The sequence below is a fragment of the Rana temporaria genome, chromosome 5 (assembly GCF_905171775.1).
Source record: "Rana temporaria chromosome 5, aRanTem1.1, whole genome shotgun sequence".
Classification (NCBI taxonomy): Eukaryota; Metazoa; Chordata; class Amphibia; order Anura; family Ranidae; genus Rana; species Rana temporaria.
In genome coordinates this window covers 275,707,491-275,719,826 of record NC_053493.1, presented here as the reverse complement: position 1 = coordinate 275,719,826, position 12,336 = coordinate 275,707,491, and the positions used below count along the sequence as shown (strand labels likewise).

General features: G+C 39.0%; 1 protein-coding gene across 4 annotated transcripts in view; it reads left to right on the top strand.

Moving 5' to 3' along the window:
- The window catches only part of TSHZ1 (teashirt zinc finger homeobox 1), a 137,997-nt gene that overhangs the window by 8,864 nt on the left and 116,797 nt on the right, over positions 1-12,336 (top strand). For 3 of the 4 annotated variants that reach the window (XM_040353880.1, XM_040353882.1, XM_040353881.1), the window contains exon 2: positions 5,837-6,739. In XM_040353880.1, coding sequence (XP_040209814.1) covers positions 6,700-6,739 — 40 coding nt within the window. In that variant the 5' untranslated portion in view covers positions 5,837-6,699. Of the gene's footprint in view, positions 1-5,218; positions 6,740-12,336 lie in introns of those variants that run through there. The other variant, XM_040353879.1, reaches the window with a different exon arrangement.

The window sequence follows — 12,336 nt, the reverse complement described above, 5'->3', positions numbered from 1 at the left end:
CCGAGTCACTGCTCCCTGTGTCCATTCAGACATGGAGCCCTGACCCGGCCCCGCCCTCTCTCTCTCCTGATTGGCTAGCTGATTTTGTATGACAGCATTGGGAACCAATGGTGCCGCAGCTGTGTCTCAGCCAATCAGGAAGGAGAATGTCGGATGGCTGAGGAACTTGTTGACATCGCTGGACCAAGAGGGACCTCAGGTAAGTGTTAAGGGGGCTGCTGCGCACAGAATGCATTAAGATAAAAGGTGTTGTAAAGGCAGGTTTTTTAAGCTTCGACAATAAAACCTGGAAGCTGATTGGTTACCATGCACAGCTAAACCAGTTTTAGTAAATCTCCTCCAATGTGTTTTAATTCTATGCAATGTGCCTGATTTAATACAAATCGAATTGGTAAGCCTCAACCCCCGTTCACATCAGGGGTGATTTGACAGGTCAAATCGGAGCCTATTACCGGCAACGACACCGTCTTTGCGTCACCACACTGATTGCCAAAAGTAGTTCCTGCACTACTTTTGGCGACTTTGGGGGCAATTTCAATAGACATCTGTGCATGAACCTGCACTGATGTCTCTCAAATTTGGTACTGAAATGCTGGTTTGAAATCATGCGAGTTCAGATAAACTTGCATGATTTCAAACCCGCATTCAGTGTGAACCTACACCAATATCGCGTGCACACGTCCATTTTTAATGTCATGGAAAAAACAAAGTTTTTCTCAACGTGATTCTTGTCAAGCCTGCCTTGCATACACAAAGCGCGGTGACGTACAACACGTATGGCGGCACTATAAAGGGGAAGTTCCATTCGGATGACGCCACCCTTGGGGCTGCTTTTTCTAATTTCGTGTTAGTAAAAGATTGGTGGGAGATGATTCACGCTTTTCATTCTTTGTGCTTTTCAGTCTGTTACAGCGTGACGAATGTGCTATCTCCATTACAAATGCTAGTTTTACCAGAACGAGTGCTCCCGTCTCATAACTTGCTTCTTGCACGTTTTTTTCCCGTCGTTAAAGCCTACACACGACGTGAAAAACTACGAAAAAAATAGAGCAGGTTCTAAATTGTTAATGCCCATTTTTCACGTCATGAAAAATGCTCTGGAGCCTACACACAATCGTTTTTAATGATCAATTTAAAAAAATTGCATTTTTCTCGTCATGAAAAACGGTCGTGTGTACGCGGCATAAAGGAGATTGTATGGTGTATGACCACCTTTTATACCTGAAGCTGACAATACACTATACAATCTGGTTGTACACTGTCATTTAAATCTTCTTACAACTATGTAATGTAAGGGTCTGCAAATTCAGATACAAATAACACAGATTGCATGGGTTGTTCCTCATATTACATGGTAAAATAAATTGTACAATCAGATTGTAGTGTGTATGGCCACGCACATAAGGCTCCCAGTGTCGCACCACCATGCAATTACTAAAGAGAATTTAGGACACTCTTTGTGAATCCCATAGACAGTGTTTCCCTGTCCCGTGCCGTCCCTTAAAGGCATATGAGGTAACGGCTTTGAGTTCAGGCAAACTTGTGTTAACCCCTTTGTGTCCGCGACGCACGCTGCAGGCGGAGAAATTCCTCCCCATTCTGATTCTTTCACTTCCCTACAAGCAGGGCTCCTGGTATGTACAATAACCTGTGACATCAGTCGTCACTTTACAGCTGTTAACACTTTGCATTACGGTGAAAAGAGCAATCAGATGCATGTACTCCTTGGCAATTATGCCGAGATGCCTGGTCGCTAATTACCTCCCTATATCTTCTGTGTACATGTCACTCAGAAGCTGACGCTGCCGCGCTGATTAAAACTCCCTCGTTAAGTGTGCTTAATATATGTGTAGGTATGGATTTTATAATTGCATGCAAATCGCATCACGCAATAAAACGCCGGGGTAAAAAAAAGAAGGTTTATTGACCAACCGAACGTACGGTGTAATTATTTATAAATGAGATCCAAACACATAAATATGTAATCTCTGAATAAAAAAACATCAGATGATATGATTGTTCTTATCCTACGATAATAACACATACGTCTGCGCATGGAACGGTTTTATACGCGGTCGTATTGTCGATTGAAATGAGATCGAAAGGATCGTTCGACGTGCTTTAATGATCATATCGATCTATCTGCTTATCTGGGATATACAATTGTATCCTCAGTCATGAGATCAAAGGGATCGTTTGGCATTCCATATGCTGATCATATCAATCTTTGTGCCTTCCTACGATAACTGTACGATTTGTATTTTAGCGATCATAATATGATCGGAAGAGCAAAAGGATCGTTCAATATGCTTAATTATCTTACCGATCTATCTGCTTTTCTGTGATATACAATTGTGTTGTCAGTCAGAAGATCAAAGGGGTCGTTTGGCATGCCATATCTATCTTATTAATCTATATGCTTTCCTATGATAACTGCACGATCGTATTGTCGATTATAATATGATTGTAGGATCAAAAGGATCATTCAACGTGCTATACACTAAATGATCATATCGCTCTATCTGCTTTTCTATGATGTACAATTGTACTGTCAATTGTAAGATCAAAAGTATCGTTTGACGTGCCAAACGATTATTGATCATATCGGTCGCTATGCTTTCCTATGATATACCGTACGATCGAGATACAAGTGTTGTGAGTCAGAAGATCAAGAGGATTGCTTAGTGATCATATCAATCTATATGCTTTGCTATGATAACTGTACAATCATATTGTTGATCAGAATATGATTGGGCGATCAGAAGGATCGTTCGATGTGCTATACATTTATTGATCACATCGATCTCTCTGCTTTTCTATGGTATACAATTGTATTGTCAGTCGGAAAATAATCGTAAGACCAAAAGCATCGTTTTGACATGGAATTTGCTTAATACGCTTACCGATGGATACACTAAGCTATGATAACTGTACAATCGTATTGTCAGTTGGAATATGATTGGAAGATCAAACGGATCGTTCAGCATGCTGTATGCTTAACTATCATATCGATCTATCTGCTTTTCTACAATTTTATTGTCAATTGGAAGATCATAAGTATCATAATGATCATATCGATCTATATACTTTGCTATGATTTACTGATCAGAAGATCGAAACGATCGTTTCCTGCACCATACACTTAGCAATCATATCGATCTATCTACCTTCCTATAATATACGGTATGATCATGTTGTCGATCAGAAGATACAAAAGATCATTCGCTGCACCATACACTTAATAATCATATCTACTTTCCTATAATATACTGAACGATCATATTGCTAATCAGAAGATCGAGAAAACATACACCATACACTTGACAATCATATAGATCTATCTACTTTCCTATAATATACCGTACGATCATATTGTCGATCAGAAGATAGATCAATATGGTTGTTAAGTGTATGGAGCAGCGAATGATCTTTTCTTTCTTCTGATCGACAATACGATTGTACAGTATATTGTAGGAAAGTAGATGGATCTATATGATTGTTAAGTGTATGGTGCAGTGAATTCTCTTTTCTACAATATACTGTACTATCACATTGTCGATCAGAATATAGAAAAGAAAATTTGCTGCACCATACACTTAACAATCATATTGATCTACTTTCCTATAATATACTTTACAATCGTATTGTCAATCAGAATGTCGAAAAGATCATTCGCTGCACCATACACTTAACAATCGTATTGATCGATCTACTTTCGTAGAATATACTGTACAATCGTATTGTCGATCAGAAGATAGAAAAGATCATCCGCTGCACCATACACTTAACAATCGTATTGATCTATCTACTTTCCTACGATCGCAGTTCCGGTCAAAATAATTTCAGAATCAATCAGTGACACAATACGCGTCTTTTCGATAATTCATAGATTCGGTCGCACTGTCCGATTCTGCGAAGAGTCGCTCGATCAGATCGTTGCATCGTATATGTTAAGTGCTGCGTATATTGACGGCGCTCTATAATTACCTGAAATAAAAATAAATGTACGAGAAGTAAATGTTTTTTTAAAAAAAATAAATAAAAATTAGCAGTTCAAAGCCTTTGCAGAAGAGCTTGCAATCTATACTAGTAGAATGGGCAGAAGAGCTTGCAATCTATACTAGTAGAATGTGCAGAAGAGCTTGCAATCTGTAGTAGAATGTGCAGAAGAGCTTGCAATCTATACTAGTAAAATGGGCAGAAGAGCTTGCAATCTATACTAGTAGAATGTGTAGAAGAGCTTGCAATCTGTAGTAGAATGTGCAGAAGAGCTTGCAATCTGTAGTAGAATGTGCAGAAGAGCTTGCAATTTATACTAGTAGAATGTGCAGAAGAGCTTGCAATCTGTAGTAGAATGTGCAGAAGAGCTTGCAATTTATACTAGTAAAATGGGCAGAAGAGCTTGCAATCTATACTAGTAGAATGTGTAGAAGAGCTTGCAATCTGTAGTAGAATGTGCAGAAGAGCTTGCAATCTGTAGTAGAATGTGCAGAAGAGCTTGCAATTTATACTAGTAGAATGTGCAGAAGAGCTTGCAATCTGTAGTAGAATGTGCAGTAGAGAATGTGCAGAAGAGCTTGCAATCTGTAGTAGAATGTGCAGTAGAGAATGTGCAGAAGAGCTTGCAATTTATACTAGTAGAATGTGCAGAAGAGCTTGCAATATGTAGTAGAATGTGCAGAAGAGCTTGCAATCTGTAGTAGAATGTGCAGAAGAGCTTGCAATCTGTACCAGTAGAATGTGCAGAAGAGCTTGCAATTTATACTAGTAGAATGTGCAGAAAAGCTTGCAATTTATACTAGTAGAATGGGCAGAAGAGCTTGCAATCTGTAGTAGAATATGCAGAAGAGCTTGCAATTTCTACTAGTACAGATTGCAAGCTCTTCTGCCCATTCTACTAGTAAAATGTGCAGAAGAGCTAGCAATCTGTAGTAGAATGTGCAGAAGAGCTTGCAATCTGTAGTAGAATGTGCAGAAGAGCTTGCAATCTGTACCAGTAGAATGTGCAGAAGAGCTTGCAATTTATACTAGTAGAATGTGCAGAAAAGCTTGCAATTTATACTAGTAGAATGGGCAGAAGAGCTTGCAATCTGTAGTAGAATATGCAGAAGAGCTTGCAATTTCTACTAGTACAGATTGCAAGCTCTTCTGCCCATTCTACTAGTAAAATGTGCAGAAGAGCTAGCAATCTGTAGTAGAATGTGCAGAAGAGCTTGCAATTTATACTAGTAAAATGTGCAGAAGAGCTTACAATCTGTACCAGTAGAATGTGCAGAAGCCCTTTATGAATGAGCAGTTGCATAAATAAAACTAAAGTCTCCAATCAATGCTTTGACATTTCTATTCTATTGATGTATTAAGTCTTTTTTCCTTGTAACATTGTCTTGCTGTTTATCTTGAAAGAAGGATACAGGGGGAGAGAGAGAAACAGACATGGTAGAAATGAAAACAAAGCAATTAAATAGATTGACAGGTGTGGTTTGTGTGAGATGTGTATGAAAGTGTCAGGGGTGACGTTGGCAGGAGGAGGAGGAGTAACTAAGTGAAGCAGGAAAGGCAGCTCGATGTGTCTGTCTATCAGTTGAGAGTGTCTGAGAAGCCCAGGGATCTGAATGTGTGTGTTATATTACACTGGAAAAAAAAGAAGAGAGGGACGCTGGATCTCCTCCTCTCCCTGGAGTTTATGCACAGCCCGTGATCACTTCTCTCCAGCGCTCTGAAAATCATTTTTTCTACTAACTCCTTTAAATCTACATTTGCAGCAACTGTATTTTTGTGTGCTTTTTTTTGTTGCAGATCGAGATCACAAAGCTAGCATTTTTTTTTCTTTTTCCAGAATGCACTCTACCTGACAGCATGCATTTGTATCATTGATCAGTGAAGAAGAAGAATAGGAAGTAATTCCCGGGGATGCTGGAAGGTGGAGAAGCCACCCAGTGTATGTATCTCTTCTCTTCTCCTCTTACTACATCTCTGATCTGCCATTAAATGTTCAGACGGAAAGGACACACGGCAGTCAATCAGCTGCTGGGAAAGAAAAAGCAGAAATGAAAGAAGCCTTGGCAATCCACAGAAAGCCCACAACCACGAGCTGAAGGCAGAGAGGGGGGGAAAAGTTGCAGCTTTTGAGACTCTTGTTTGATCTCGGATAAAGGCTGTAGGGGGAGTGACTGCGCTTTAACCATATTCTAGGGGAGCAGCCAGTGAACAATTGTATGAAGAACACGGACAGAAAGCATGGATCTGGACTGCTGCTTGAATTGATCTTGTTGGGTGTCATTCTGATTTCTTGTCCAGACTTCGAATCCAGTTCTTTGGGAGGCAGCGATTTGCATTAAAAACACAAGTCTCAATAAAGATATTTATGACAAACAGGAACTTGCCATGAAAAAGCAGTGCGTGTAAACGTGTGTCTGGATTTTGTGCCAAGCTGCGCTCGTGTAGCCCCCCTGGGCACGGGGAGAGGCGAGTCCAGCCGATCTACTTTGGGCATAACCCTCATGTCAACCCGCTTTTAGTGCATTCCCTTCAGCTCCACAGTTTTGAGAAAAAGCAAAAGTTTTCTTTCTCGTCACCCACGCACCCCCATATCTTCTGAGCCAGCCTCTTTTTGTTTTATCTTTTTGATTGCCTCGTGTCCTGCATGAACACAGAGGGATTGGAGAAGTCCTGCGGAAACCCCCAAGCTGCCACGGCAGGATGCCCAGGAGAAAACAACAAGCACCCAGGCGCTCTGCAGGTACTGTGCCACTCACCCATGCCCCCCATCTTTACCCTCCTCTCCTTCCTTTCCCTCCCTCTCACCGTCCACATAGACAAATATCCCAAGGTAGAACCACTGGGAGGAGGGGTTAGGAATGGGATTTTTTTTTTTTTTCACAGCACTTTTTACGAAAACATAAAAAAAAAAAAACAAGCACCTTGTTGCTGTTTAAATAGTAGTGTGTGCTGCCAAGTGGTGTAGTACAGGGCAATGGTAACCTCTAGGGTGTAGAGATTGCAGATGGTGGTATAGCATGTGCTTTATCCCAAGATCATGGACCTGTGTCACTCTCCATCCTAGTTATGTGACAGCAGAGCATTTTGTAAGTGTGTTTCAGAGTGCATGTAGGTCACACCAGCATGGCCGATTCCTCCAAACCCCTGTACTTAAACTTTTATTTCAGCCCTGCTCTATGTGATCATTCTATCCTTGCTTGAGAATAGCCATTTGCCTGTCAAATTGCCATAGGTTACATTCTGTCATTTGCCAGAGATCAGTAGTGCAAAGAATGGTTTCCACAATTTTTTTTTTTTTTTTTTAATCTAAGGCAGATCATAAAACCCCCCCATATAATGAAGCTTTTGATATGATGTTGAAGGGGCTTTTTGAGTCCTATAAAACATCTTTTGATCAGGCAAAATAGCAGACAGCCTTGGTGCACAGCCCGAATGAACAGAAAAGTTATTTTTCTCTGGAGAAGAAACTGGCAGGAGCTGGTTTTCCTCGTTTCTGTTTTATTAGAGGATTGCCATCCTTGATTTGATGTGTGATTGATCGCCTGTCATCTGGCAGCCTTTGATCTATTCAATCCTGATAAACATCAATAAATCACTCACTATGGTAACACACATGCTCAAAGCTCTAGTCCTATCAGGGTAACTTCCCCCCCTCTTCTTTTTTTTTTTTTTTTTCCTATTTTAAAATCTTTCTTAGAAGTTTTACAGCTGCAACATCCCACACCTGGCAGCCCATATCTAAAGCCATTTGGGGTGTCATCTGCCTTGCATTTCAATGCAATATTTAAAGCGGTTGAACTGAAGCATGTGCCAGGGTTACCCTCCCCTACAGTTTTTTTTTTTATATTATTATATTTTTAACAAATCTGCCTTTTCATTTTCAGCATGGACCTATTTCCTACGACGTACTTGCATTTTTTACCTTTTTCCTCATTCTGTTGTCCCACTGTATTTATTAGATCTGTGAATCTGTAAGATACTCATCCAAAGCCATTATTTCTGTGCCAGTCATAAGATGTCATATGTAGTGTTTCTGTGTAAGGAATTGTGTCGTTGGCTCATTAAATATTTAAAGATGGTAATAATTTCTATCATTCATGTCAGGATAATGGTAAGCTAGTACTCCTTTTTCGAGCAGTGGATTGACTAATTACAATTATCGAATAATATATATAACGTGGAATATGATGAAAATAAAGGTGATGTGTTTCTAGTCCGCCTATCAAAAGGCAGAGGGATTTAACGTGTGGTTGTACACATGCATGCAAAAGTGAGTGCTGTGTTTCATTAAGCAAAGGCCTTTGGCACTATGTCCATCTTGTGTGCAGAATGACTGGATGTGAACTGTTACTAAGTTACTGCTTCCTGGTTTCAGAAGTTAAGGGAAGTATCGTTGTAGAATATGTTGCACAGGAAACAGGGAACTGTAACTTTAATGCTTCATATTATTTTTTTTAATAAAAGGTTTGAAAGTTGACAAGGGCATGATGGTGCATGGTAATCCATTCTGGCAGCTCTTACATAAAAACAAGCCGTCAAAGCGACTTTTTTCCAATATTGATTTAATTGTCTGTCTTTTGACAGGCACATATATCATTGGCTTTAATGGTCAATCAAAAGTTGGCAGGCTTAGTGTTTCCATTCTTTCCTCTACACGACATTTGGCATACTTAATCAAAATGCTGCAAAGTGATGGCTGTGAAGAGTTGATGACTGAGTCATCTGCTGTACAGGAACTCAAGAGGGTAAAAAAAAAAAAAAAATCGAAAATGGAGCCAAAATATTTGAGTGTTGAGGAAATTAAGACAAGTTAGGTTCCAAGTGTTCATGGTTTGGGGGGTAAGACTCCAAAATGGACTGTGATGCTAATGTGACATCAAAGCTGTAATGTGTGAGTTTTCTTTTCCCTATGTTTCAAAAATGAAACCAGATCTCCTCCAAAACGTTCCCATAAATGCATTATTTTCTTTGCAGTTCAATGTTAACGGTCATTCGTGCCTTGATAGAGCAGAGGCCTGCAACATTCTTCCTCATCCTGTAACATTCTTCCTCATCCCGTGAAGGGGTTAAATATATTTAGTATGTTTTCAGGAGGCAGACGACAGAGTATTTCGACCTCTTGGGACTCAACGTTTCTTTTTTTGTTTAATTTGCCATTATTTTGACTGTAGGGATAATGTACTTTGAACTGATCTAGATTTTGAGGCCTCTAGTTTTTGCATCTGCCATGTTCGTGAACTCCATCATCAAAATGGGCCGCCGTTTTAAAAGAGTGAGAGGGGGGGAAAAAAAGGACTGTCCTGTTAATAATACATAAAGCATATGATCCCCTGTAAAAAAAAAATTTAATGTGTGTTCTGAATATTCCTAATCTCACAGCAAAAGAGTTTCCATGGCTCTTAACATAAATAGGGATCACACAATGCACTTGAATCTGTTTGTTTTTCATGCTATATGTACCATAACAAGCAGGAAGTCTGGCCTTTACTGTGCGATTTGGCCTGCTTCAAGAAAACATTTGTAAGTGATGACTTTTTCCTAAAAGCATTTTTGTGTCAAATAATTGATTGTTTTGTAGGCAGGAAGTTGTGGGAAGATGTGGGATGACAGATGTAGAATAGCAATGCTTCACGTTGATGGAAGAGGAAGTGGAATATTATCTAAATGAATCCACCTTTTGAAAAATAAAAAAATAAATACAGCTGAGAGGAAATGATCTTCTCTTAATGAAGCCGCTTCTTAATTATAAAAAAAAAAAAGAAAAGAAAGAAAGAAAAAAAAAAGTTAAGGTTGTTTAGCCCAGCTTCATTAACGGGCCTCTAATTATCTGCAAACCTGATGGATTTGTGACAGGCGTAACGATTAATACCGACAAATTCAGCAAGGAGTCAAGTTTGCAGGCTGTTTGATGTAATCAACTTGATATTATACAGTCCCTACAGCCTGTGGTGCAGTATTAACTCAATTTGCTGGTACAGGTGACAAATGGACTTTGCTACCTGACTAATCATGTCACAGAGACAATGCTGCTTAATGACCTCGGTAATCCTTGCTTTTAACTGAGCCATAAAACTAGCTCAGAAAACCAACAAGTCAGCTGTTTATTCTCAGTTCTGTTATTGCAGTTACTAATTGTGTCTTAGCTGGACCTCGAAACGCAAGTGCGAAAGTGGGAAGTACCTCGATCGAGTCGATCAGATTAATGTCTATGTCTTGACATCGCTTTTTTTTTTTTTTTTTTAATACCAACTTTGGTATCATTAAATAAAAATTTAACAAGTTTTTAAAGCTGTAAGGACAATCTGTACATAGTACATATTGCATGCATGTTATGTATATCCTAGCTGAAATCCCCATTCATCCGGTACAGGCATCCCCCCCCCCTCCCCTAAAACATCGTAGCAGGTAGTGTAATGTTGGGATCTTGATAGAGTCATATTAAAGTTAGTACAAATACATTATCTCTTTGTGCTGACAAGAAAAATGACTGCCTATATTGCCTTCAGCAATACATTTAAATTTTGACATTCTCCTTAGAATTTCTGCAAAAAGTGCAAATAAAATTTTATGACCACATAAAGTGGTTTGGTTTAGTGGGGAAAAGAAAATACACCGTATCTCTTTAGACATGCTCTCATTTCTCCTTGGATTTCACTAGGAAAACATACAAGATTTGTTCCCTATTTACATTGTTTTAGTATATTATTTTTTTTTTTTTTAGCTCATCATATTAAGAGGAGCGAGGAACTATATGCCCTTTAAATATAATATGGAGCACAATGCAACCAAGGAATTACGTAGCGTCTGGTGTAATAATTATCTTGGTGGCACAGTTTTAATCAGTGCCCTCTAACCCTTTATACACAGGTTGCATTCCCAAAGGGAGGATGATACCATGTATTTACACGTGCCCTTTTGTTAGTATTTTGTCATCTACTTAAACATATACACTTTTATAAGCATTGGTGGTAACCTCTGCCCCTTTTGGCCAACCCAAACGTAGAATAAAAAAAAAGTCATAAATAGGTATAGATTTAGATGAATGTATTCGCCTGTAAATTAAGGCCAGGTGTTTAATCTGGATTGTTTCTCGCAGGCAATGGCACGTCTACACGAAGAAACAACTTAATTTCAGCATTAGCCTTTCTCTGTTTCACACATCTGCTTAGCATATTGTTAGTAAACAGACGAGCAGTTTGTTTTCTTACTTGCATTATATTTTGTTGCTTAGTATGATAATTAAAGGAACGCAGAACGATTTTTTTCTTCTTCACATATCAGGGAATGTACGTAGGAAGTGAGGTAGATCAGTTGGCCACCACTTTTTCTCTAGGCTATAAGTCATATTCTAGTGTTTCCATATGGTTTTGCTGGTCATTGTGTCTATTGTATGTATTTTGACACAGTTTGTGTATCACGTGGCATATAGAGCAGAACCGCAGCCTGCCAATACTGCAATATTGTACTACACACGTGCTGTGCCTTTATAGACGTATGTCTGGAGCATTTCCATGGAAGACTATTTTGCAGGATATTGAATGGCAGGTAGCCAGGATGGTCAAAATACATTAGCCATGGCTAAAGGAACTGAGGGCAATGTGCTATGGGTAGCCAGAATATGGCAATGCTCTGTGGTATTTTACTTGGTGAGCACAGATGCATGGGCTTCTAAATGCTGTCACTTTTGTACCCCCTGGGGTCAAATCTGTGCACAGATTGGCAGGATAATAGGCAGTATAGGCTGAGACCAGTTTTGAAAATGTGAAGAGAAGGGAAATGATGCACCACCTTTATTCAGAGACAAAAAGAACTAGAAATGGTATAACACATTAACTGAAGGGATACACGTTAATTTATAGTTTAGCGGAATATAGCATACACACCCCTTTTCTTTATAATATTTAATTCTTCAGCCTATAGCTATGAATTTTTTTTTTACATTTTTTTTTTTTTTTAACCGCCATACTAGTGATGCACAAATTTGTCCTCACCCAGAACGGAGTCTAGTGTATGCTATACGTACTACAGGTAAAGTGTTTTAGCGTGGCGTTTTGGTATAGACCGTTGCAGATGCCACTAATGCATAAATATCAAAATATTGCACTAAGTAACCTACTAATTCCATTGTCCTATTTTTTTTTTTGTGTGTACATATGTATATATTATATATGCATACTGAGATTCTTAGGGAAAGTTAATATGCTACGTCTGGTATCCAGCTGCATGATGGCATATGCTTTTCTTTTTTTTTCATTTTTCTAATCGAATCATAAGTGCCTCAGCTATGTATAAAACAAGTAATATAGCTGCATTAGAAATGGGTCAGACATTAGAAAG